Below are 27879 nucleotides of genomic sequence, written 5' to 3'. Positions count from 1 at the left end.
TATATATCGTAGCCTCTAGTGGTTTAGAATTTATAGTAAGTATTTTAGTGATTTTGTTGGTGCTACAGAGGTGAGCGTTTGTTTTTCTCTTTTATTGATCGTCATCGTAGCCTACAGGAGTTTATAATTTATAATAACTATTTTAGTGAATGCTGTTAGTGTTACATAGGTGAGCGGTGCTTTACTCACCTACTGGGACAATGGAAGGATGACCGATGATAGGGCATGGAAGGGGTGGCACACTCATACATAGGAAAGAAGGCAACACATGCAGGAGGATTCGAGCTCTGTAGATCATTATTTTTTTTTTTCCAGATTTAACCAAGTGACTTTAAACCATTCAAATCAAAACTCTTTTAAAGATATACAATTAATTAATAGGTAAAATTTGTAATAACCTAATCTCATGCTAAAAAAAATATTATTTAAGACGTATTCAGAGGCTATGTGGATGTTTTTTTTTTGTTAGATTTTCTTTTCTTTCTATAAAGGTTATTTCCATCTTTATTTTTGAATTCAAATCATACTCTAATATCAATAAAGTTCTTACACCCCAAAGATATATTTATCTGTTAAATCGTATGGTATCATATAATGACAATATGAGAAGTAAATAATCGATATCAAATTCAGATCAAGTAATTTAAATATCGACATAAAATGAAAACATACTAATCTTTTAAATATCTATGTGTATATGTATGCATTAACATGTGAATATACTAATTTACATAAACTAACAATTATAAAATTATTACAAAAACCTTATCAATTCCACGACGGAAAGAAAATAATAAACAACAACAACATAACAAAAAATAAAACAACTTGAATAAAAATCCAAACTCGAGTAGAACCGATAGCCAAGACCTTTGAGCAATACGATACATCCTTTACCTACTAACCTGGAAATATAGGAAATACAAGGGGCAGTGAGTACAATAACTCAGTGGGTATAAGAAGATAGTGCATGCTAGTATACATAAGAGGATCAAAGGATGCAATCTCAGGTAATAAATACTTACTATCAAAGTAAGAGTACCAACATAAAATCATCTTTTAATCAAACCATAAACAACAATATAACTCATCACTAACCTGCTCCAGCAGGCATAACCAATAAATTGCCTGCATAAAGCAAACACATAATAAGCACATAACAAACATATATCAAGTTTTAACAAGACGCAAACTCATGCTATCACTGTCTGATCTAGTGGGCAGTTAGGCCACTATCTGTGGACAAACTCATGATACTGTTGGTGCGGTTAGCATTAACGGTCTAACTTAAGTTTTGATGAATGACAAAACAGGTTATGTTAGTTTCGTTGTTATCTAACACTCTGACCGAGTGTGCAGGAGAAGTCCAGATAAGTCGACGGGCTGACCTGATGTCTGGCACGAAGCCCAAATAGGTCGACGGGCCGACCGAATAGCTGGCATGAAGTCTAAACGGGTCGATGGGCTGACCGGACGTTTGGCACGAAGTCCAGCTAGGTCGACGGGCTGACCAGATAGCTGGCACGAAGCCTAGATGGGTCGAATGGCTGATCGGACGTTTGGCAGGTAAGTGGAGGTAAGTCACTGGAGGGAAGTGACTGTGAAGACGCGTTTCCGGGAAGGGAACATTAGGCGTCGATCTGGCTTAAACCCATTTCGGATATCTAAGTCGAAATCGTGACTAGATTCCGGTCTCGAGGAGACGGAATCTAGCTAATACTCTACTGGTTGGTTTTAAACTGTGCTAACACATTGTTTTGCAGGATATATATATCGTATGTTTACCTCCTGACGTTTTCTTGCAGGAAGGAAGTTGCTGGAAAACCAGGGTCCAAGCGCTCGGGATGGATTTGGGCGCCTGGAGGCAAATTTCTATCCTCAACGTTTGCCTCGCACTACAACAAAAACTCTCATAGACATCGGTTTTCCACCGGTGTCTATTACATTTTCGACCGATGTCTATGAAAGCGATGTAAAAGATCTGTCATTTTAGAAATCGGGTTAAAACCGATGTAGTATCACTTAACAACACCGGTGTTCGAATCGGTTATTAACCGGTGTAGTATCACTTAACGACACCGTTTTATCAACGGTGTAAAATCGATGTAATATTATATGTTAATAACACTAGTTTTGGCAGCGGTGGAAAACCGATGTAATATCAATATTGTTTAACGACGCCGATTCGATTTCCGAAATAGTGAAAACTCGATATTATACAACATTTTAATAGTACAAAATTATTTAATATTATTATACATCGGTGTATCTAAACACACCAAGTAAATATCCATGTTACCAATACATAATATTATTCTTACAATATAAAAAAAATAATAGATATTGTACACATCAAGTCCGTATCCACAAATTACACAAATATTCCTCTTACAACATCAAAAGATAATTAACTATGATGCCTAAATCGCATTGGCTGATGACAAATCACCGACAAGGGCTAAATTACCTTGAAAAATTATATCAAGCTTACAGTTGCAGGGAGCAGTGTTGCCATTTTCAGTCAACTTCTGTAAAAATCTTCTACCATTGTTGAATTTATGTTTGTAGCTGATGCCAAAAGCATTTCATCAATTTCTATTGTAAGCAAGGCGTCGCATACAACCCGTCCAACTTGGAGAATTTTTGGGCAACCTGATAGGATGTAGCTGTAATGAGCAAAAAGATCAACAACGAAAGTTCAACTACAATAGATAGGGCACTTACCTGCAACTGGGCATCGAGGATGTGGTTTCTTTGTGCTTATATAGTGGATTACTGGTTCCTTCTCATAAATATGCTTGCAGTCCATCCTGCTTGATGAAGAACAACAGATAGAAAGAGCACGGTTTATGACTTTAATAATAATAATAACATACCTTTTGCTTGGGAAACAAAAAAAAAAGTGAAACAGACTAGTCATAAGCTTCTTCATCACTTGATAAATAAATATATATTAAGCATTGTTCAAGGAACATGAACAATTGAATCAACAGAATCTGTTAAAAGGTTTTTTTGAGTTGTTAGAATGAAATATAAGTAGAAAGCTATGGAAGGTTGTCTACGACATTAACATATCTCACATTGCATTCTACAAAGCACACAAATTCATAATTCGCAACTAATAAAATAAGGACTCATGCCAAATTGAATATGGTTCAAGAAGGAACATGATTTCCAAGGAAACCAAGCTTGGCATTTTAAGAAAGAAGTTCACTTAAAATAGTTGTTTTTAGCTAACTTGTGAACCGTTTAATATTTGTTCATTCACAAAGAAAAAAAATGGCTTTGTACATATGAAACAATCTCACTTGACCGTTATGTTTTCATCTTTCATTACTAACAAACAAAAAATTAGGGAATTTTAATTTATATTGGATAAAAACATAGCTACAAAACTTTGGTAAAGAGTGAAGCACTATGATATGGGTTAGGTTTTGTGGGTCTTCAGATGAGGAAAGAAAAGGAAGAAAGAGTCAAAGGAGGAAGGCCAATAACGACCGAAACATACTTTCAGAATAAAGATAGGCCAATATCGATCGACGCACGCCTGCCGAACGAAGGTAGGCCAATATCGGTCGATACAAGCTGGCCGTATGAAGGTAAGTTAATAACGACCGATGCACACTCCAGAGCAAGGATAACCCAAAATCGGTCGATACATGCCTGCCGAACGAAGGTAGGCCAATATCGGTCGATACATGCCTGCCGAATGAAGGTAGGCCAATATCGATCGATACATACTGGTTGTATGAAGGTAAGTTAATAACGACCGATGCACACTCTAGAGCAGAGATAACCCAATATCGGTCGATACATGCCTGCCGAACGAAGGTAGGGCAATATCGGTCGATACATGCCTGTCAAACGAAGGTAGACCAATATCGGTCGATACATGCCTGCCGAACGAAGGTAGGCCAATATCGGTCGATACATGCCTGCCGAATGAAGGTAGGCCAATATCGATCGATACATGCTGGCCGTATGAAGGTAAGTTAATAACGACCGATACACACTCTAGAGCAGAGATAACCCAATATCGGTCGATACATGCCTGCTGAACGAAGGTAGGGCAATATCGGTCGATACATGTCTGCCAAACGAAGGTAGACCAATATCGGTCGATACATGCCTGCCGAACGAAGGTAGGCCAATATCGGTCGATACATACCTGCCGAACGAAGGTAGGCCAATATCGGTCAATACATGCTTGCCGTATCAAGGTAAGTTAATAACGACTGATACATACTCCAGAGCAAAAGTATACTAATATCGGCCAAAAGGGTTAACGAATACCTCAGAAACATGTTGGATAAAATATTATTACAAATAGAAGTCACATGAAGAAGAATCATAGATGAATATATAGAATAGAATAATTCATGATGGAGAATATATATTTTGGCGGGAAATATGCTTTCAGATTGTCTTGTAGGCGCTAAACGACAAAGAAGATACATCTGGGGTACAAAAAAGATTCCTTAAAAATCATCTTCCCCAAGTACGCGGCTGATGTCATAACGAACTCTAACAAACCGGGGTCCACTTCATGACTACGGAGGTTATATGAAGTGGTATAAAAGGGGGAATCCTCTCCGTTGGCCAGGTAAGTTCACAAGTTGACAAGTTCACAAGTTCACATCCCTAATTTTCTGGCTACTGTTCATCTTCTTCTTCCTTCTTCCACACCGAGAGAGATCACTGACTTGAGGGTCGGAGGGCCTAGCCAGGGATTCCCACCCCGGTCTTAGGTCACTGACGATATTGTTGGTTGGTCTCTTGTGCGCAGGAAACTTGGGAAGCTCCGGATCTGGGTTTTCTTCTGTTGGATTTTCTTCTCGCCATTAGAACTTTGCACCAGGAAGGTATTCTGTGATTCTGTTCTTTTCAATCCACTTTGGGTTTCTCGGATTGGCATTCAGGCAGGTATTATTCTTCATCGAGGCAGTAGGTTTTTTCCTTCTAGCTCTCCATTTTGTCAAGCTTCTCAGACAGGATCAAATTTGGCGCCGTCTGTGGGAAACTTCACCTGAATCTGAGACTACGTGATGGAAGAAGCTGGGAAGTCGAACCTACTTACTATCAGTCACGAGGATTTGGATCTCCTCATTAATTCTCATGTTCAGAAAGCCCTACAACAACAGTAGCAACATCTGCAAGCTCATACTGGGGCCACTCTGCCGACGGCCCATCATCCGGCGATATCAACTACTGAGCATCGAAAAGGAAAGGAGGTAGAAGAAGAAGAACCTTTGTATTTTCCTCCAGCTACTATTTCTCCAACCAGGCGTCCACGAGCCTTCCTTCGTACTCCCTTGGATCCAGGGGGTAAGAAGCCTGTGTTCCAAGAGTCCTCTGGTGAGGCGCCGGACAGAGAGAAGCGTAAGATTAAAATGATAACCAGTGATAGTTCACCAAAAAAGGTCATCTCCCCATTCTCACAAAGTGTATTAGATGACCCACTTCCTAAGCGATATCAGAATCTGCAAATTGGAGAATATACCGGAACCTCAGATCCGGAAGATCACTTGTTGAAATTTGAGAATGTAGCTTTGTTGCAACAATTCTCCGATGGGGTGAAATGTCGGATGTTTCTCACTACTCTTGGGGGAGCAGCACAGCGCTGGTTCAAAAGATTACCTGAAAAGTCTATTCGAAAATTTAAAGATTTCAAGAAAGTCTTTCTGCATCATTTCTCCAGTAACAAAAGGTATCATAAGACCCCATGGAGCCTATTTTCAATTAAGCAGGCGTCTAAAGAATCCATCCGGGCATATATTAAAAGGTTCAATCAGGTAGCTATAGATGTACCTAATGCTACTACTGAAATATTAGTAAGTGTCTTCTCTCAGGGTTTAAATGATAATGATTTCTTTAAAGATTTGGTAAGAAATCCTCCTGTTAATTTTGATTCCTTGATTGAACGTGCCACTAAGTTCATTAACGTAGAGGAAGCCCAAGCTGCTCGTAGGAAAGAAGGTGTTCCCTCTTCTCCTACTCATGCGAAGGAGAAGGCTCCGACCCCGGTACCTCCACCAAGAGGACCTAGAACCACTCATCCACCTCATCGGCAACCAGATTATCGTCCACAAGCTGTACAGCATGTAGAGATGCAGCCAGAGGTACCAAGGAGATGGTGTACTTATTATAAAACTAGCAGTCATCACTCTGATGACTATTTTGTTTTAAGAAATAGACGAGCCAATAAAGAGCGCTATCAGAGGCAGAACTATTACCGGCAACAGTACCCCAGGCAGCAAAGTTCGCTCAAACCGGAATATCACCCGGATGGAACCCGGCAAGAAGCAATACCGGTCCCAGCTGGTACCAGCCAAGTATCAGATAAAGCACCTTCCGAAACCACAATGACTCGTCAGGAAGAGAATAGAAACAATGCTGCTCGGGGTAATATTAACATGATTACGGGCGGACCCACTGATGGGGATTCTAACAGAGCCAGAAAAGCACATGCCCGAAGATTGGAGATTCATGCAGTAGGATGCAGCATGGAACGAGCAGCCGGTCCTGAAATAAGTTTTGGGCCCAAAGATCTAGAGGGGGTAGAAATACCTCACGACGACGCATTGATCATCAAAGCGGTGATAGCCAATTATGTCATCGCTCGTACCTTCATAGACACTGGCAGCTCAGTTAACATTATATTCAAAAAGGCTTTTGATCAGCTACAAATTGACCCCAGTGAACTTCAACCGATTGCAACTCCTCTGTATGGATTCACAGGCAATGAAGTGCAACCTTTGGGTCAAATAAAATTGATCATTTCTCTAGGAGAGGAACCCCTGATGAGGACTAGGAGATCCTATTTTATGGTAGTAGATGCTCCATCTTCTTATAATGTGATATTGGGTCGGCCTGCCTTGAATGAGTTCAGGGCGGTCGTTTCTACTTTCTGTCAAAAGATTAAGTTTCTTGTGGAGAATCAGGTTGGAGAAGTACGAGGCGATCAAAAAAGAGCCCGGAAATGTTACGTAGAAATCATTCGAACTGAGGCCAACACCGCCCGGAAGATTCAAAGAATGGAAGTTAATGCCATTCGCGAAAAGCAGCCCGTCCTGATTTATGAAGAAAAGGAAGAAGTTCAAATCCAGACTGGGCGGCCAGAAGCTACCACCTACGTTGCAGCCGATCTTGATCCTGATCTTAAAGCTGAGTTGGTGCAATGTTTGAAGAAAAATAATGATGTATTTGCCTGGACTCCTAAAGAAGTTTCGGGCATTTCTCCTGCTGTCATGGAACATTCCTTGCATGTCTTTCCGGATGCCCGCCCGGTCATGCAAAGGAAGAGGAGTTTTAGTATGGAGCAAAACCAGATTATCAAGGAAGAAATAACCAAGCTTATGGAGGCTGGATACATTAGAGAAGTGCAATTCTCTAGCTGGTTGGCCAATGTGGTATTAGTCTCTAAACCCGGAAATAAATGGCGAGTGTGCATTGACTTTCGGGATCTCAACAAAGCTTGCCCAAAGGACTATTATCCACTACCCAGAATCGACCAGCTGGTTGACTCCACTGCCGGATGCGAATATATCTCTATGTTGGATGCGTATCAAGGTTATCATCAAGTCCCCTTGGCCAAAGAAGATTAAGAAAATGTTAGTTTTATAACACCTGAAGGCACTTATTGTTATAATGTTATGCCCTTTAGACTAAAAAATGCAGGAGCAACCTATCAGAGGCTTATGAATAAGGTCTTTCAGAAGCAGATTGGTAGGAATATGGAAGTGTATGTTGATGATATCTTAATTAAGTCTCTTCAAGCTGATGATTTGTGCAAGGATGTGGAAGAAACTTGCAAGACTTTAAGACAGTATGGGCTCAAATTAAATCCAAGCAAATGCTTGTTTGGCGTGAAAGGAGGAAAATTCCTGGGATATATGGTGTCCGAGAGGGGGATAGAAGCCAACCCGAGCAAAGTCAAGGCACTGCAGAACATGGAGCCACCTCGCAACATGAGGGAAGCGCAGAGATTGACAGGTCGAATCACAGCCTTATCTAGATTTATTTCTAGATCAGCCGATCGTAGTTTCCATTTCTTTAAAATACTCAGAAAGGCTAATAAGTTTCAATGGAATGAAGAATGTGATAAGGCTTTCCAAGAATTGAAAGATTATTTGGCTACCCTCCCTGTATTGGCTAAACCTATAGCAGGAGAAACTCTGTGGGTGTATTTGTCGGCTAATGAAAACGCCGTGGGTTCTGTATTAGTCAGGCAGGAAGGAAAATAGCAACAACCTGTATATTTTTCTAGTCATTTATTAAAAGGAGCGGAGTGTAGATACACTACACTAGAAAAACTGGCTTATGCTCTAATATTGACTGCTTGGAGGCTGCGCCCATATTTCTTAGCACATGAGATTATTGTCTTAACCAATAGCACTCTCGGACGGGTGTTGCTCAACCCAGAGGCATCAGGACGGTTAGTCAAATGGACAACCGAGCTTGGGGAATATGACATCTAATATCAACCCCGCTCGGCCATCAAGGCACAAGCTCTAGCAGATTTCATCATAGAGGTTCAAGGCCCAGAAGAAGAAGATACCTGGAAAGTTTATGTGGATGGCTCTGCAACTAGACAAGGCAGTGGAATCGGTATTCTTCTTGTATCCCCAAGAGAAGACAGACTTCAACTCTCCATTAGATTAAATTACAGAGCTACCAACAATGAGGCTGAATATGAAGCTCTAATAGCCGGCCTACAAGCTGCTCGGCATGTAGGAGCAGCTCGAGTCCTTATATATTCTGATTCTCAGCTAGCAGCCCAACAATTATCAGGTAATTTTGAAATCAATAATGACAGGCTTAAGTTATATGCCGAGGCATTCGATAAGTTGAAGGCTCACTTTCAAGATGTGAGCATACAAAAAATTCCTCGATCGGAGAATCAAGTGGCAGATGAATTAGCTAAACTAGCCTCTGCTGTAGTGCCATGGAGTCTTGATCGACCAGTGGAACAGACCCTGTTAATTTCCTGTATTGAGAGACAGACTGATATAGAAATTCAGGGTGATTGGTGAGCTCAAATTATATTATATTTACAGCAAGGTCTTCTTCCGAGAGATACAGAACAAGCCAGGGTATTTAAGAAACGAGCTGCTCAATATACTATGGTGGGGGAGCAATCATATAAAAGGGCTTTTTCCAGACCTTTGCTCAAGTGTGTAGGCACAGAAGACACACGATTTATTTTACAGGAGGTGCATCAGGGTTCTTGTGGTAGTCATATAGGAGGGAGATCTTTGGCTCGTAAAATCCTCTTAGCAGGATATTTCTGGCCCACTCTACATGAAGATGCCGCCAAACTGGTAAGAACTTGTATTTCTTGTCAAAAGCATCAGAATATATTACATTACCCTACCCAGTTATTAAGAACCTCTATAGTCTCGTGTCCCTTTGATCAATGGGGTATGGACATAGTAGGTCCATTTCCTATGGCTGCTGCACAGAGGAGGTTCTTGTTGGTGGCTGTGGATTATTTCTCTAAATGGGTGGAAGCAGAACCACTTGCTAGAATTACAGAAGACGCGGTCATTAAATTCTTATGGAAAAATATAATCTGCCGGTTTGGCATTCCTCATAAGTTGGTCTCTGATAATGGAAGGCAGTTTCAAGGCGATAGAATCCTAGACTGGTGTCAGAGTTATGGGATTACCCAGGCCTTCACCTCTGTAGTTTACCCGTAAAGCAATGGTCAAGCAGAAGTAACTAATAGGGAGATTATTAGAGGATTGAAAACTAAGCTAGATCATGTCGGAGGTAGCTGGGTAGACGAGTTACCCAGTGTTCTCTGGGCATATCGTACTACGCCTCGTGAAGCTACAGGAATCACTCCTTTCCAGTTAGTCTATGGAGGAGAAGCAGTAATCCCCATTGAGGTAGGAGTAGAGTCTGACAGAAGGCAATTGTATGATGAGGATAATAGAGACCGACGACTTATGGAGCTGGACTTGATCGAGGAAATAAGGGATAAAGCTGCTACTCGTCTTATATCATATCGACAGAGGATGAGACAGAATTATAATAAAAGGGTCATTCCCAGATTCTTCCAAGTAGGTGATTTGGTATGGAAACGAGTTAAGCCTGTGGGAGATGTTAGCAAGTTGGCACCGCAATGGGGAGGGCCTTATAAAGTGATAGAAAAGCTCGCGTCAGGCTCATATTATCTCCAGGATGCCGAAGGAAGAATGTTGGAACGCCCTTGGAGCGCTAATCATTTGCAACCTTATCGAGCCTGATTGGATCATATTACTTTAAATATGTTCACAGTTATTGGAATTCCCAGGCGAATTGAGATACTTGCAGTTTATGTACTTTGTTTCTTTGATGAAAGTCAAGCAAGATAAATGTTGACACAGGAAATAAATATGGTTCATGCGAATTGATAAGTATCAAGAGAAACCTCCTCTCTATTTTTCAAGCAGTAAAATAAGGGGAAATCCTAAGGGCCTATTCAGCTCCCCTCAGGGAATTACAAGCCAATACGAGGTTAGCCCAAGTATTATACTTTCATATGAAACAAAGTCGATCGGGAAGATTCTATGAAGTAACCCAGTGGGCCTTCATAGAAAAAACTGGAGACTATAAACCAAGACAGATCAAAGTCGATCGAGAAAATCTTATGAAGTAACCCGGTCGGACCTTCATAGGAAAACTCGGAGACTATAAACCAAAGTCGATCGGAAGGTTCTATGAAGTAACCCAGCGGGCCTTCATAGAAAAAACCGGAGACTATAAACCAAGACAGATCAAAGTCGATCGAGAAAATCTTATGAAGTAACCCGGTCGAACCTTCATAGGAAAACTCGGAGACTATAAACCAAAGTCGATCGGGAAGGTTCTATGAAGTAACCCAGCAGGCCTTCATAGAAAAAATCGGAGACTATAAACCAAGACATATTAAAGTCGATCGGGAAAATCCTATGAAACAACCCGGACGGGACTTCATAGGAAGACTCGGAGACTATAAACCAAAGTCGATCGGGAAGATTCTATGAAGTAACCCAGCGGGCCTTCATAGAAAAAATCGGAGACTATAAACCAAGACAGATCAAAGTCGATCGAGAAAATCCTATGGAACAACCCGGACGGGACTTCATAGGAAGACTCGGAGACTATAAACCAAAGTCGATCGGGAGGATTCTATGAAGTAACCCGGCGGGCCTTCATAGAAAAAACCAGAGACTATAAACCAAGACAGATCAAAGTCGATCGGGAAAATCCTATGAAACAACCCGGACGGGACTTCATAGGAAGACTCGGAGACTATAAACCAAAGTCGATCGGGAAGATTCTATGAAGTAACCCAGCGGGCCTTCATAGAAAAAACCGGAGACTATAAACCAAGACAGATCAAAGTCGATCGAGAAAATCCTATGAAGAAACCCGGTCTGGCCTTCATAGGAAGACTCGGAGACTATAAACTAAAGTCGATCGAGAAAATCCTATGAAGTAACCCGATCGGGCCTTCATAGGAAAACTCGGAGACTATAAACCAAAGTTGATCGGCAAAATCCTATGAAGCAACCCGGATGAGCCTTCATAGGAGAAATCGGAGACTATAAACCAATATGAAGCAGAACCATCAGGAAATTATATGAAATACATCAGACGAGTCTTCACAAAAGAGACCAAAGATTCTGAACCCGTGCAAGATATAAATAATCAGAGAATCTCCCGGCTTCGAAGCCTAATTTCGAGAGGGGATTCCATAGAAGAGCCCAGATATGTGAAAGTGAAAATCTTTAGTCGTCTGGGATATTATATTCAGCTCGGAGGCCAATAGGTTTATACAATTTCATATCCAGTCTCAACTGAGATTATTCATCCTCGGGGAGATACAAAGCACGCGGGAGGTTACTTAAAAAAGAATCCATCAAGATAAGGCTCCGCTTTGAAGGATGAACAAGGAATTTTTTAATGAAATTTATATTCAGCAAGCAATAGCATTCCAAAAGGGGTATTCTCAAATTGGCATGAAGAAGAAGCAAGTAAGTGTTGAAATTTCCTTATACCTTGCAAATACTTAGTTACTCAGTACCAACTGCACCTTTTTTCTCATTGTCAATTCTTGCTTTACAAGTTTTTATGAATACATTCTTTAAACATTCGGGAAAGGGCCTTTCAAATCTGAGGGTAGTTCTTCATTAAGTCTGCGGCGATTTATGAAAGAGAGGGGAGGTTCCCTGGGTAGATATCCACCCTCTTTTAGCTGTTGAAGAACCCCCGATACGGAATGATTTAGCGCACCCACTATCCTGCGAACAAATTCCCGGGCAAATGCTGGCGACTTTAAGTAAGCTTGCCGCCACTCTTCCCATCGGCTCTTTTCCTGCTCCTTATAACGCTGGAAATCAGCTTGCAGTTTTGAGTTTTGTTCTTTTAAAACATTCTTCTCCGATCTTAGTTGTTCCAATTCCTTCTGGAGCAGTGATAATTCGGTATCTTGAGCTCTCCTCAGCTCTTGTTCCTGTAGAATAGTGAAATCATGAGAAGTTAGGTCCTGAGCTTGGTCAGAAAGACAGGCATTATGAAGCTTCTCTACTTTCTCTAAGATAAGACTTTTCTGAGAAGCATCTAAGAGAGCTTTCTCTTTTAAAGCGATCTCCAATCGAAGACCTGAATGCAGTCTCTCCACCTGTAATTCTAACGTCTTCCTAGCAAGCTCTTTGTCTTTCAACAGTTGTTGACATCCCTCCAATTCTTGCTTCAAGGTTCCCAATTGTTGATTTTGCAAGACCACTTGCTCTTGCAACTGAGCCCTATCACTACTAGAAGAGGGCGAGGCAGCCTTCAATGTCTCTAGTTGAGCTTTCAACTTAGTGTTCTCATGATCTTTAGCTGTGAGCAGCTGATCGATATGCAGACTTGTGGCTAGAAACTAAATAAAAGGATAATGTAGGTTAAAGATACAGTTACAAAGCTAATAAACACATAACTAGGAATACTTACAGCCACTGCATGACGACTATGACGATCCGCTAGATGTAGGAGACTAAGGCCTCGCAATTGTTCATAACCTTGTGACCAAGATTCAGCCAATAAACCTTGCAGTTGCAAAGTACCATAGCCAGGAGGACTAGAAGGCTGTCCCAATTGAGAAGGTAAGCCCGCAGCCACTCTAAATAAAGGAGGGGGATGAAAGGAAGCCGGAGATGGAGAAGAAGAGGAGGCAATGTGAGGAAAAGGGACAGTAGAAGCAGGAGGAGCAAAGTGGGAACTAGAGGGAATAGAAGGTAGTAGTGTAGGAGGGGTTGTTACAATTGTGTAAACACTAACGGCTGAAGGGCTGATAATGGGAGAAGATCTCCGGCAAGGTGTTCGTTTTGCTCGAGACCTATAAGCCAAGGGAGGCAAGGCCAATGCCAAGGATGTAGAAGGCACAGGAGAGATAGCGGCCATCTCAGAGGCAGGGGCAGGAGAAGCTGAAACAATAGAAGAAGAAGAGATAAGCAGACCAGGCCTCATCATTCGAAGAGCAGGATTGGAGATGATGTTGGTGGGAGTCATCGGTGTCTTACCTCTTTCAAAAGAAATAGGCGCCGGAACAAGAGGAGTTTGTACAAAAGTACCAAAGAAATCACCAAATGGAGAATCCTTGGTAAGATTTGGCTTTTTAACTAAAGTAACAAAAGGCTCTTCTTCTTCCTCTTCCATGAGTGCGACACCCTCTGCTTGTCGTTCTTCTTCGGAAAGCAAGCCCAAGGTAGAGGGATTGGGATCGGATTGGCGAGTCAGTAACCATTGTTCTCCAAGATTATTGATAAAGGACTTGGTCATAGCAGAATTCCTGTACATAAAAGCCGGAAGGATAGCATCGGCTGAAAAATAGAGTATAAACATCATTGTTATAGAGATATACTAATCAGCAAAGGCGAAGTAAAATAATTATACTCACCAAAGGAACTATCCAAAGGAGTGTTAATGTTGCCTATCCCGAAAGGAAACATTAAGCCCTCTTCAATTAGATGTGGCAAACTAAATTTCGCTCCCCGCAGTTTAGGTAAGGCAGAGGCCACAGAGGGATCATTGAGGAGACCTTGAGTGTCAGGAAGCGAGGGCAGATCATGTATCCATTGAATAGGAAACGGAGGTGGAGAAGGTAGACGCATATAGAAAAATTTATGATACCATTCGCCTTGAGGAGGAATGCAATTAAATAGAATGGCCTTAGGCCGAGACTGAAATTTGAAAACGCCCACATCTACTCGGCGAGGAATGAAGAAGTGATAAAAAAAGACGGGGAGACAAAGGGAAATCCAACAATTTCGATACCCCAATGAAACCCATTAGAATAGAAAAGGATTGAGGGACGAACTGGTTGAGCGGGATGGCAAAATACCGGCTAACCTCACAAAAGAAAGGGTGAAGAGGGAATCTGAAACCTTGCAAGACTTGGTCCCTAAAGATGGAGATACATCCTAAGGGAGAAAGGTGAGGACCCTCATGAGGAGCAGGACGGATAATGTAAGAGGGAAAATCATAGGTTGCCTGTAAGTCCACTTCTTCTGTATCTGTGAGGTCGGAAGAACACGAGAGGAACCAGGCTGGAGAAGAAATCGCCATGAAGAGAGAAGGTTAGAAGAAAAGGAATTGAGAAGCGAAAAGATGGACGGAGGGAAGCAGAATAAGACTCCGTAAACCCTTGTCCCTTTTCTAGTCCTGTGCTAAAACCTCTAAACACAAGAGACGAAAGGGAAATAAAAGGTGCTCAGGATGTCAATCGTCATAAAAGGTAATAATATCATAGAATAAAATCAAGGGAAAGAGATGAAGTCAAATAAACTACCTCGGAAAATACGTAAACTTTCCCTAGAAATAATTTTTGAAGAAACCTGATAAGACAAAACAAAAATTAGTATTATAAATATAGGTTCAAAGCACGGGTCAAGCCTCGAATATGGATTAATGGAAGCAACCTGGTTAAATTGAACCATCCTAATAAATCGACCGATAATTGGAAGTATCTTCAAAATATCGGACGATACTTACCAATGTTTTTACATATATCGACCGGGTCAATGAAGAATGGGGTTAATTGGGAGTATCTTCGAAATATCGGATGATACTTACCAATGTCTATACTTATATCGACCGGGTCAATAAAGAATGGGGTTAATTGGGAGTATCTTCGAAATATCGGACGATACTTACCAATGTCTATACTTATATCGACCGGGTCAATAAAGAATGGGTTAGTTGGGAGTATCTTCGAAATATCGGGCGATACTTACCAATGTCTATACTTATATCGACCGGGTCAATAAAGAATGGGGTTAATTGGGAGTATCTTCGAAATATCGGACGATACCTACCAATGCTTATACTTATATCGGCCGGGTCAATAAAGAATGGGGTTAATTGGGAGTATCTTCGAAATATCGGACGATACTTACCAATGTCTATACTTATATCGACCGGGTCAATAAAGAATGGGGTTAATTGGGAGTATCTTCGAAATATCGGACGATACCTACCAATGATTATACTTATATCGACCGGGTCAATAAAGAATGGGGTTAATTGGGAGTATCTTCGAAATATCGGACGATACCTACCAATGCTTATACATATATCGACCGGGCCAATGAAGAATGGGGAGAATCGGTCGATTAAGATAAATCGATCGATATCGGAAGTCCCATCGAAATATCGAACGGTACTTATATATCGACCGGGTTACTGAAGAGTGAGTCATAGGGAAAGATTGAGCATTAAGAAGCCAAGTGACATTTGGTACATTTACATGAAACCGACAAATTATCCAAAGATAAAGTAAGATTAGCAATCCAGAGATACCATTCAGAAACACATAAGTTTGCTGGAGGATCATGGCAAAGTCTCGACCCCCCTTCTCTACAATAACCGAAAATTAAGTTAGAGTTAGCTTTGGGTACAAATCAGGAGGTCTTTCTTCAATGAGTCTGCGACGATTTAGGAAATTGAGAGGAGGAACGCGCGCTAAGTAGCCCTCCTCTTTCAATTGTCGAATTGCTCCTTTGGCCCCTGCCGTAAAAGCAGACAAGATGGATCTCACAATCGGACGGTTGAACTCAGTAGATTCGATCATGGCGGTGGCTCGTTCTTGGTAACGAACATCTTCGTGCTCCTTATAAACCACTAACGCCATCTGAGAGGTTTTCAGTTCATTTTCCCTAGTAGCGACTTCGGCTTTTGTTAAATCAAGGGAATTGTTTAGAGATGCCACCTCATTTTCTTTTAGTTGCAAGGCTTTCAACTTTTTGCTCAATTCTGCTTCATAATTCTCTTTGAGTTAGCCAAGTTTTGAGGTCAGCTCTTGATTGAGGTCCGTAACCAATATGAGTCGATCTCCAAGGCTCTCAATTTGAGTTTCAAATTGCTTCTTGGCGGCAGTAGAAAATTCGGCAGAAGACAATTCGATAACCTGCTGTCGCAACCCCTTGTTCTCCGATTTCAATTTCTCGTTCTCAGTGTATAGATTGTGCAATAATCGGGAGAAACCCATGTTCTCTAGCCACCGCTGGGAGCATATTCAAAGCCGTAAGACGATACTTCATAAACAGAAAGCAGGAGTACGTAAACATACCTTATTCTCTTTATTAGAAAAGCGGTCAATCGCTTCAGGAATGGAAAGCCCCTCAAAGAGGGGACGCACCTCATCCCAGGAACTGGCGAAAGAACCCCCCAGTAATATGGGGAGAACAGGAATGGTAGAAGAGCCAGTTGAGAAGGAAGAAGTAGGGATAGATGGTGGAGCAAAAACCAAGTGAGAAGAAGACGAAGATGGTAAAGATCCTGAAGTCGGAATAGACAAAGGAAAAGTAAAGAAACGTCACCAGAAGTACTAGTTTTAGGAAAAGGAGAGGTAGGAAAATTCAAGGAGGGATAAAGTTCTGCTAATGTGGGCTCATCGGAAAGAAGGTCAGTTGACACAAAATCTTCTGAAGCAAGCTCATCAGCAGAAAGAATGAGCCTCCTTTTTGAAGGAGGAGCCCTGGTTAGCTTGCGTCCCGGACGTTTGCCCGCAGAAATCTCAGTTATGGGTTTATCAGAGCTACTAGGGGATGTAAGCTCGATAAGAGGGATAGAGGCAGATGGGGAGACAGTAACAGCTGCAGGAGACGTAACAGCGGGAGCAGGATCAGGGAGGATCTGCGCAGCAGGATCCCTAGAAGAACCTCCTGGAGTCTCATGAAGCCCAGAAGAACTAGGTATTTCGGCTAAGGGAGCCGGCTCTTCAATTGACGGTGGAGGGGCGATAGCGGCCAGAAATTCGGCCTCCTTGGCTCGAAGCAATTCTTCTTCCACGCGTATTTCTTCATCAATCAAAGCATCATAGAAACTCTCCACTGTATAGAACAGAGAAATAATTTAGGCAGTTATAAGCAAAAAGAAAGGAACAAGACGTTACCTAAGGAAATGTGAGTATCGGGTTTGACGGGGCTTAAACCAAATAGGTATAGAAGCTCGACCTTCAACCATCGCGGGATCGATAGCCGGTGACCTAATAACTTCTCACAATAAATAGGAAAAGTAGGAAGGAGATGAAACTCTCTAACATCGGGTAAGGGAGACAAGAAAGATTTCCAAGCATGAGACCAAGGAATAGGTCCCGGAAACTTTAAAAAGAAAAAATGAGATTTCCAGGCTTTAAGAGACGATGGCATATCTTCAAAGAGGACCATTTTAGTTCTCGACTGGAATAAGAAGGCACCGGGTTCCGAGAGCTTGGGGTAGGAAAACATGAAGAAATTTTGAGGAATGGGAGGAATATCTCGCAGACGAAACAACATATAAGTACCGCATAGATAACGAAATGCATTAGGAGCAAATTGTTGCAAAGGAATATCAAAATATCGACTTATTTCAATTAAGAAAGTGGGAATGGGGAACCTTAAGCCCCCTATCAACTGGTCCCTGAAAAAAGTCACGCAGTTATCAGGGGGATGATGAGGTCGATCATTCGGTGTTGGGAGTATGATTTTATATTCCTTAGGAATTTCATATTGGCGACGGATGGATACTCTAGCATTCTTATCAAAGATAGAAGACATATGGACATACCAAGGAGCAATTGCTTCTTCAGCCATGGGCAAAGGTATGGGCTAGAGCAATAATGGATTACTTACTAAAGACAAGAAAGGGGATCGTCGTGAAACGGCGAGCACGAGGACTGGTTGAAGACAGCAACAGGAAGAGAGCTCTAGAGAAGGAAAAAGGAAGGATGAGGTTTAAAGAGGAGACGAAAGGTTTAGGGTTTGAAAAAACGCAAGACGGTCGTCAGATTAGGACGTTGGTAGCTCAGCAGACGCTGAGGATCGCAATAGAAAGGCAAAAGGCCTATGTGACGTGGCGGCCAGCAAAGGTAAGTGTTAGAACATCATAAAAAGAAGAGTAGGTACATCGGATGGGACAAATCGGATCGCGAGGGGATTGGTAATGCTTCGAACATTCTCTCACCCGAGGGAAAGCCAATCACCGATTAGAAAATTTTGAAAGAAGACGTGATCAGCTGGGCCTAATAAAATAGAAAGGACAGAACTTTTTGACCATACCCAGGCTAAAGACAAGAATATTTTAAGAGTAAAAGGTTTAGAAGAGTGATAAATGTTAAGCTATCCGGGCAGAATATAACTTGGTATTTATTGAAAATATTTTTATTAATGAGGGAAATTGTGTTTATGTTAGATAAATATTGTGGTTATAATATCAAACTATACTAATAGTTAAGATAACCTTAGCTATGATAAATGATACATAGAATACATGAAGAAATGATGAACACAACACCACATTGTAAATGATAGAGGGATTCAATAAAAGCCTTTGATTAGATACAAAATTTTGTCTTTACACTTAGAATCTGATCAAATACATAGCGTCACATTTCCTCAGGAACAGCAGACCTCAAATAGATAACAAATATTACAAGCATAAGCTCTTAGGGCACTCAGAAAATTTTAGTCCCACTGGATTCAAACTTACCATGGAGCAGAGATAGAAATAGCCCACTTCGTCCGAGCTTGTCAAGGCTCATAAGAGGCAATATTTTGCCCGGGACGAAGAAAGCAACAAAAAACAAAAGCTCAAGGGCAACGAGACGGGGAAACATTGATTCATTCCATCAAGGAAAAGTAAGTGTAGAAACCACTTCCCCTCTCAAGCCGTATGAGCTCAGCTAGTGAAGCAACCAATTTTAGCCCAAGGGTAACATGTGTTGTGCCCTTCACACACCACCCTTGGGTCATTTGGCTGCCCCCCTATAAGTAGTAAAAATTTCGCTGAAATCTCTTGAGTCCTTCAGGGCACCAGCATCTTTGGATACAAGATATGAACCGCGAAACTTCATCTCTTAAGACGATCCTTTGAACCCCTGAAGTAGCCGGAGCAAAAATCCCAATAAACTCATATATAGATCTCACCTGGTCTAACAAAAGTTGCCACAAAAAAGGAGGATCCACGACCATGGCCTTAGCAACAAAAAGTGGCAAGGAGGAAAAAGAACTGAGAGGGGTTGTGGGTGAAGAGAAGGTTGTAGCCCTATTTAAAGGAGAAAAAGGCTTACAGTATGGCCACACTTAATTTATTAAGATAGTGGTACACAAAATCTGTGAGGTCATTTCAAAATCTGGAGCAGAGTCACGGGTAGGAAAAGACAAGATCATACTTATGTCTAGCCAGTCGTCTACACCTCCTTCGACTAGACTTGAAGGGAAGGCTAGTGATATGGGTTAGGTTTTGTGGGTTTTCAGATGAGGAAAGAAAAGGAAGAAAGAGTCAAAGGAGGAAGGCCAATAACGGCCGAAACATACTTTCAGAATAAAGATAGGCCAATATCGACCGACACACGCCTGCCGAACGAAGGTAGGCCAATATCGGTCGATACAGGCTGGCCGTATGAAGGTAAGTTAATAACGACCGATGCACACTCCAGAGCAAGGATAACCCAAAATCGGTCGATACATGCCTGCCGAACGAAGGTAGGCCAATATCGGTCGATACATGCCTGCCGAATGAAGGTAGGCCAATATCGATCGATACATACTGGCCGTATGAAGGTAAGTTAATAACGACCGATGCACACTCTAGAGCAGAGATAACCCAATATCGGTCGATACATGCCTGCCGAACGAAGGTAGGGCAATATCGGTCGATACATGCCTGCCAAACGAAGGTAGACCAATATCGGTCGATACATGCCTGCCGAACGAAGGTAGGCCAATATCGGTCGATACATGCCTGCCGAATGAAGGTAGGCCAATATCGATCGATACATGCTGGCCGTATGAAGGTAAGTTAATAACGACCGATACACACTCTAGAGCAGAGATAACCCAATATCGGTCGATACATGCCTGCCGAACGAAGGTAGGGCAATATCGGTCGATACATGCCTGCCAAACGAAGGTAGACCAATATCGGTCGATACATGCCTGCCGAACGAAGGTAGGCCAATATCGGTCGATACATACCTGCCGAACGAAGGTAGGCCAATATCGGTCAATACATGCTTGCCGTATCAAGGTAAGTTAATAACGACGGATACATACTCCAGAGCAAAAGTATACTAATATCGGCCAAAAGGGTTAACGAATACCTCAGAAACATGTTGGATAAAATATTATTACAAATAGAAGTCACATGAAGAAGAATCATAGATGAATATATCGAATAGAATAATTCATGATGGAGAATATATATTTTGGTGGGAAATATGCTTTCAGATTGTCTTGCAGACGCTAAACGACAAAGAAGGTACATCTGGGGTACAAAAAAGATTCCTTAAAAATCATCTTCCCCAAGTACGCGGATGATGTCATAACGAACTCTAACAAACCGGGGTCCACTTCATGACTACGGAGGTTATATGAAGTGGTATAAAAGGGGGAATCCTCTCCGTTGGCCAGGTAAGTTCACAAGTTGACAAGTTCACAAGTTCACATCCCTAATTTTTTGGCTATTGTTCATCTTCTTCTTCCTTCTTCCACACCGAGAGAGATCACTGACTTGAGCGTCGGAGGGCCTAGCCAGGGATTCCCACCCCGGTCTTAGGTCACTGACGATATTGTTGGTTGGTCTCTTGTGCGCAGGAAACTTGGGAAGCTCCGGATCTGGGTTTTCTTCTGTTGGATTTTCTTCTCGCCATTAGAACTTTGCACCAGGAAGGTATTATGTGATTCTGTTCTCTCCAATCCGCTTTGGGTTTCTCGGATTGGCATTCAGGCAGGTATTATTCTTCATCGAGGCAGTAGGTTTTTTCCTTCTAGCTCTCCATTATGTCAAGCTTCTCAGACAGGATCACACTACTTTACCAGTGGACAGGATTTGGCAATTCTGTAACAGGCTTTCCTGTCAAAGGGCACTTCATATTTAATAGGTTATTCTGGGTACTGGTTATGACTATATCTTCTTGCTCCTCACCAGGCATTGGTTGACCAGCATGATGAACATTCTGCAATAAATTATGTAATAATTTAACAATGTCACAATACTTTTCGACTAAATGCATGCTAAAATAAAATTGAAGAATACATGTTCCTCTTGTCTGCATACCCTCACATCACTAATAAAGACAATATATACATGGCTCTTGAATAACAGAAACACACTAAAGAAAAGAGGATTTTTTTTTTTTCATAATTAAACATGCTTAATTCATACATAAAACTAAGAAATGACAAAAAACCAAAATTCATAGACTAATTGGGAAATAGGGGAGAAAAAACTGAAAATTGTTGATGCGGGAAGCATCCGACGATTGAACCCAAGTTTTGATAATGACAAAGGGTTCAAAGTTAAGTCTTGTGGTGATCTAACAGTCTGAATGAGATTGCAAGAAAGTCCTAAGTGTACTTAGGCAAAAGCCCGAACTGTGGTTAGGCAAGGTAAAAACCCTAGGGGGTGGTAACCCTAGGTCATAGGGGGTGGTAACCCTATGCGGAAAGTCTTGGGGGGTCGAGTGCTTCAGGCAAAAGTCCTAGGGGAGAAGCGAAAGTCTTGGGGACCAGCCAGGAAGCGAAAGTCCAGCAGAAAGTCCGAAAGCATCGAGCACTGAGCAAAAGTCCAGTCGATCTGAAGGATCGCACTGGCATCAGGTAAATCTCCTGAGTGGAGTAGGTGAGGACGCGATCCCCGTAGAGGGAACAGTAGGCGTCGGGTCGACCTAGGGTTTACGGTCGGAAACTCGAAGTCAGACTCGGACAGTCCGATGATTGTCGTTCACTTATATTATTATGTTTTATGTGCTAACTTTGTGTTGCAGGGTATATTTGGGATTAATGTATCTTGCAGGGACCAAAGTGCAAAGAATAGCCTCGGATGAACAGTGTCCGAGGCGCCTCCATGGAGCTTGGAGGCGCCTCGGGTGCTAAAGTGATGTGGCTGCGTAGACCCGCTGGAGGCGCCTTCGTGGTGCGCAAAGGCGCCTTCGATGCCCCATTGGAGGCGCCTTAAAGATGGATGAAGGCGCCCTCAAGGCGATAAGCGACGACTGTTCAGCGCTGATATGCACAAGAGATTCGGAAGGGATAGAAGCGCCTTCGGAGGACTTAGAGGCGCCTTGGATACCCTTTATAAGGGGAGTTTGAGCAGCAGTTCCTAACAACTCACTCCAAGCAATCCATCTGCGACTAGCTGCTAATGACATGATCCCGAAGTGCTGCGACGACCCCCCGACGACCCGGAGCTCCGAATCTTCAGTTATTCATATTGTCATTGGTATAATTTAATTATTTTTTATTGATTATTGTACTTCACTTGTAATTCTATTCGAGCTATTAGTTGTTGCCCACGGTAAGCGATCAAGGATCGCGGGCCTTCGAGTAGGAGTTGAGCTCGGCTCCGAACGAAGTAAATACCCTCGTGTTTGTGTTGTTTTTCTCTTTTATTCCGCTGTGTTACTCAAGTGTTTAATCGAACAATTTACGATTCCGAACCGAGTGAAAGCCACGAGGCATATTCACCCCCCCTCTAGCGCTTCTCGATCCAACAATTGGTATCAGAGCGGAGTCGTTTTGAATCGGTGCAACCACCATTCAAAACAATTTTTTCGTGGTATTTTCAGATTTTTCGGAGTCAATTAGAATTTAGCTTTATAGCTATATTCTAATTCTTTTCTCGAATCGGTTTTTGCTCGAAGTTGGTGCAACACCACTCGAGTCCGTTTACTTTTAAATACTTCCCTCACTACTAATCCAGGACCAAGTCCTGGAATTTTCTTGTCGTTTATTTTCTTCATAGTTGATCTAAAATGGCCCAACAAGAGGGTTAAGCACTGTCCGCCCCCCGCTCTTCACCGGAGAGGACTTTGGTTACTGAAAGGGCAGAATGGAGAACTTCCTGAAGATCCAGTTCGAGACGTGGATGATCATCAAGACTGGTTTGGATCTACCAACGGATAGAGACGACAATCCTATACTCTACGAGGACTGGGAACCTGCATTAATCAAGAAGGTGGAAGCAAATGTCAGAACAACTTGTACCCTCCAGTGCGGACTAACAAAGGAGGAGCTAAACTGTGTCGGTCCATTCTCAAGCGGCAAGGAGCTATGGGAAAAGCTGACCGAGCTTCACGAAGGGACCTTCGATACCAAAGTAAGTAAGCGTGATTTACTATTCAATAAATTGTATAACTTAAAAATGCAGAAAAATGAGACGGCAAGCCAGCTACATGCGCGCATTCAAGACATCCTCAACTCCCTCCACGGAATCGGGCAGAAGGTAGAAAATAGGGATATCATAAGGTACGCTCTTAACTCGTTTCCAAGGAGTACATTGTGGGCATCAATGGTAGATGCCTACAAAGTCTCTAAGGATCTATCTTGTATTAAATTAGATGAATTGTTTTCGGAATTCAAACTTCATGAGCAGACTAATGCACAGCCAACCGAGAAGGGGGTTGCTTTGGTTGCAGGTACCAGTCGAACACGCAAACCGAGATCACGACGAAGAACTAAACCAGAGTCGGAAGAAGAACCCGACTCAGACAATGAAGATGATGAATTAACAACCGAGCTCGTAAATCTCGTAAAGAAGCTCTACAAGAAAAAGAAGGGCTTCAACAAGAGAGATCTAAAGAAGGCAGTACAATCCAAGGAGGTTCAACCAAGTTCGAAGGGTAAGTTCGAGGTTACCTGCTACGGGTGCAACCATAAAGGGCACATCAAGGCCAACTGCCCAAGTCTGAAGGATGCAAAGAAGCAAAAGAAGAAGGCCCTGAAGGCGACGTGGAATGAATCCTCAGAAGAAGATACCGACGATGAACTCGATCAGACGAGTCTCCTTGCACTGATGGCCCGGGACCAAATCGACATGTCCGAGAGCGAGAGCGAGTCGGAGGCCGAGTCCGAGTGAAGCCACGGATCCGTTTCCGAAGGGCCTAATCCCCCTGTAAGTATCCCTCGCCTCAATAACTTAATTAATTATTTATTACGAAAATTAGTGAAGTCGAATCTTAAAGTTAAGTCACTTCTAAAGGAAGTAGCTGTTCTTAAAGAAGTGACTAACTCCAAATCTCTGACTGAACCAGTTCAGACTGAAAACTCAACTCAAGCTCAAAAACTTGAGGAAGAGAATTCCAGCCTGAAAACTCAAGTCAAGGATCTGGAGAAAACACTAGAACGGTTTTCTTTAGGTTTCAAGAATCTTGACCTAATTCTTGGGACACAAAGAGCCGTTTACAATAGAACTGGTTTAGGATTTAAATCAAAAAGGAAATATAAATCTTACTTATCTCTTGTAGAAAGAACAAATAGAAAAACAGTCCAAGCATGGGTCCCCAAGTTTAAATTGATTAATCAAGTTGGACTTGGTCAATATTGGATCACGAAGGATCAAATACACTATCTCGATAGACCATATCGAGGCTATGATCCAGAGGGAGCAAAAAGAAAAACGATATTAATAAAACGAACATAATTTCAAAATAAAATTAAAAAATTTGAAATTAAATTAAAAAATTTAAAATTAAATTAAAATTCAAAATTCAAAATTAAATTCAAAATTCAAAATTAAATTAAAATTTCAAAATTTAAAATTTAAAATTAAATTAAAAATTCAAAATTAGAAATTAAATTAAAAATTCAAAATTCAAAATTAAATTAAAAATTAAAAATTAAAAATTCGAAATTAAAAATTCAAAATTCAAAATTCAAAATTAAATTAAAAATTTGAAATTAAATTAAAATTCAAAATTCAATTAAAAATTCGAAATTAAATTAAAATTCAAAATTTAAAATTCAAAATTCAATTAAAAATTCAAAATTCAATTTCAAATTAATTCAAATTCAACTTAAATCAAATAAAAAATAGAAGGAGGATCCAGAATAGCTGGCACCCCCAACTAAACTACCCGACTGGGTAACTGATAACCATCATTTTGTATAGATATTTTGATTCATATAAGCATGTCATTTGATCTTCTCATGTGTTAATTCCACATTTATATCATATTTCATGAATTACATTCATTTGTGGACTTAATTACAAATTATATCATATTTGAGGTATTTGATGCTAATATTTTGTTATATGTTTTGTAGGATCAAAAGGGTCATGGACTCGATCAGATCAGACCAAGTTTGGATTCAAATCTAGGGCTAATTGAAGAAATCAAGTTCTGAAGCAATATGGACCGTCCATCCAAGATCGGAGCGGATCTAAGTCATCTATCAAGGATCTGGTCCATCCAAGACAAAGAATAGTAGATCACAACCATTGATCAAGATCTGAAGATTTGGAACAGATTTGGAGCAATTGCCACCGTTGGATCGATCCGAGAAAATCACAGCCGTTCATCACAGATCTGAGATCTGTTTTAAATCACATGAGAAGCTACAGTGTTCCGTGGTCAACTTCTACAGTCCTCGCGTCAAAACAGAGGAGGCGCGATCCTTCTCCGGCGATTCCGATCCACTCCACCGCCGGCGAGCAAGCAAGGTCAAGGGCACTTCCCTTCCTCCAGTGATCTTTCACAAGCAACCGGCGACGCCACTTCGATCATCTGATCTCAACCACTGCCGCGACTTCGTGCGAGGAAGAAGAAGCAGAGAAGGTGAAGAATCTGGCGGTCTCAGCCGATTCTTGTGTCTTCTGGCCGGCGATCTTTCTTCCCTGAAACTCCGCACCCATCTGAACCATCATAAGTGTTTGCTTCTTCTTTTCCTCTGATCTTGATCCATGTCCAACCGAATTTATCTTATCTTCATCACTGAGTTTTTCCTCCGATACACATCAGATCCAAGCTAGGGTTTCCTAGTTTAATTAGTTTCCTTATCTTTGATTGAATTGTTATTTTGTTGTAGTTGATCAATGCATAGTTGATTCAAATTTCCTTGCTATTGCTTTGAAACCTTCGGTTAAAGCCACTGTTCTTGATTCTTGATTCTACACAATAGAATTGCTTAATTGTTGCATTAGGTTGTTCTTGTTTGCCATTTCTTTCAATGCAGTAGTTTAGATTAGTTAGCTTCTTTGTTTGTTAATTTCCATGAGTTGAATTTACAAATGTAGCATAGTTTTAGGTCCTTTCTTCTTCTCTTTGTTCAAAAGTCAATTCTGAAATCTTCAATTTATCCAGAAAACCCCAAGCCAACAATAATTGATCCTAAGACTATCATTCTACCCTTTACATTCCTTGAGAGAGACGATCCGAGTTATCCTATACTGCATTAGTGTAGAAAGGGATTCGGTGAAATTATTTGATACCCATTTCACGACAAAATTAGGGTTTATCAAAATTGGCGCCGTTGCCGGGGAATGTAGCGGTGTTTGATACCTTAGGATTGTTTCTTTTTCTTTTTACATAAAAATTTGAAAAAAATTTGTTTCAATTGCTTTCATGTTCATATATCCATGTGTTTGATATTATATGCTCCTGTGTCTTCTGATTCTATCTGCTAGTGTTTCAGTTTAAGAACAGGAATTTCTTTGGCCATGGATCCATATTGTCAGTACTATCAGCCTCAGACTTGGTTCTATCAATCTGAACATCAGTACTATCCACCTGTGGATTATGCAAGTTTCAGGTACGAGGTTGCACAAGGACAAGTTGATGAGTCATATCCAGCATATCAAAGCCCACAGGGAGTTCAAAATGATTATATAGCTATGCGGAAAAAGATTCGTGGTATTCAACAATTCGAGGAGGAGACATTGCATGAATATTGGAAGAGATTCAAGGAACTTTGCTCCAGTTGTCCTCAACATCAAATCAGTGATCAGTTGCTTGTCCTACATTTTTATGATGGGCTTTCGCCGTTTGATTTGTACATGGTGGATAAAGCTAGTGGAGGGCCCTTGATTGATAAGACTCCTGATGAAGCTATGAAACTTTTGGAAACCATGGCAGCAAACCCTCAACAATTTAGAAATGGACAACCGATTACCTTAAGAGTTGATGAGACCTTTCCTACAAATATTGAGGTGCCTGAGCAGAGGGATTGTATTGTTTTTGACAGGCCTGATCTTGATTTTATTATTTCACAAGACTCTTCTAATACTTCTTGTTGTGATGCTGTAGTTGTAAAAATTTCTGACTCTACTGATAATGTTGTTGTAGATGTTGTTGATGATGTAGGTACTGATGTAGATGATGATGTAAGTGTAGGGGATTGCATATTGGAAGCAATACCCCAAGAATCACCTGAACCAGATGTTGATGATGAGAGTGTAGGGACTTGTGCTATGGAAGCAGAGCCCCAAGAATCACTTCCCTTAGATACACTACCTGAGCCAGAGCCTGAACCATTACTTGATGATGAGGAGGTCACAGTCACCATTCCAGAAACTCCATATACCTTTCAACATGACAAGGTTAGTATTTCTTTAGATTTATCAGAAGATTTTATAGAAGTACAATTAATTGATTTTGTTGGATGTGATACATTT

At 41.3% G+C, this 27879-nt stretch overlaps 1 protein-coding gene across 1 annotated transcript; it reads right to left on the bottom strand.

The window, feature by feature from the left end:
* Positions 1–893: 893 nt before the first annotated feature.
* On the bottom strand, positions 894–26121 carry LOC122013772 (E3 SUMO-protein ligase MMS21-like). Its single transcript, XM_042570000.1, has 6 exons — positions 26005–26121; positions 21306–21445; positions 2725–2813; positions 2546–2652; positions 1099–1128; positions 894–905 (listed from the first exon to the last, which is right to left on the bottom strand). Exons 1-6 carry the CDS (start codon positions 26119–26121, stop codon positions 894–896), a joined length of 495 nt encoding a protein of 164 aa, XP_042425934.1.
* Between the last annotated feature and the right edge of the window lie 1758 nt (positions 26122–27879).

The sequence above is a fragment of the Zingiber officinale genome, chromosome 8B (genome assembly GCF_018446385.1).
Source record: "Zingiber officinale cultivar Zhangliang chromosome 8B, Zo_v1.1, whole genome shotgun sequence".
NCBI lineage: Eukaryota > Viridiplantae > Streptophyta > Magnoliopsida > Zingiberales > Zingiberaceae > Zingiber > Zingiber officinale.
Note: the sequence above shows the minus strand (reverse complement) of the source record. Positions and strands in the feature narration are given on the sequence as shown.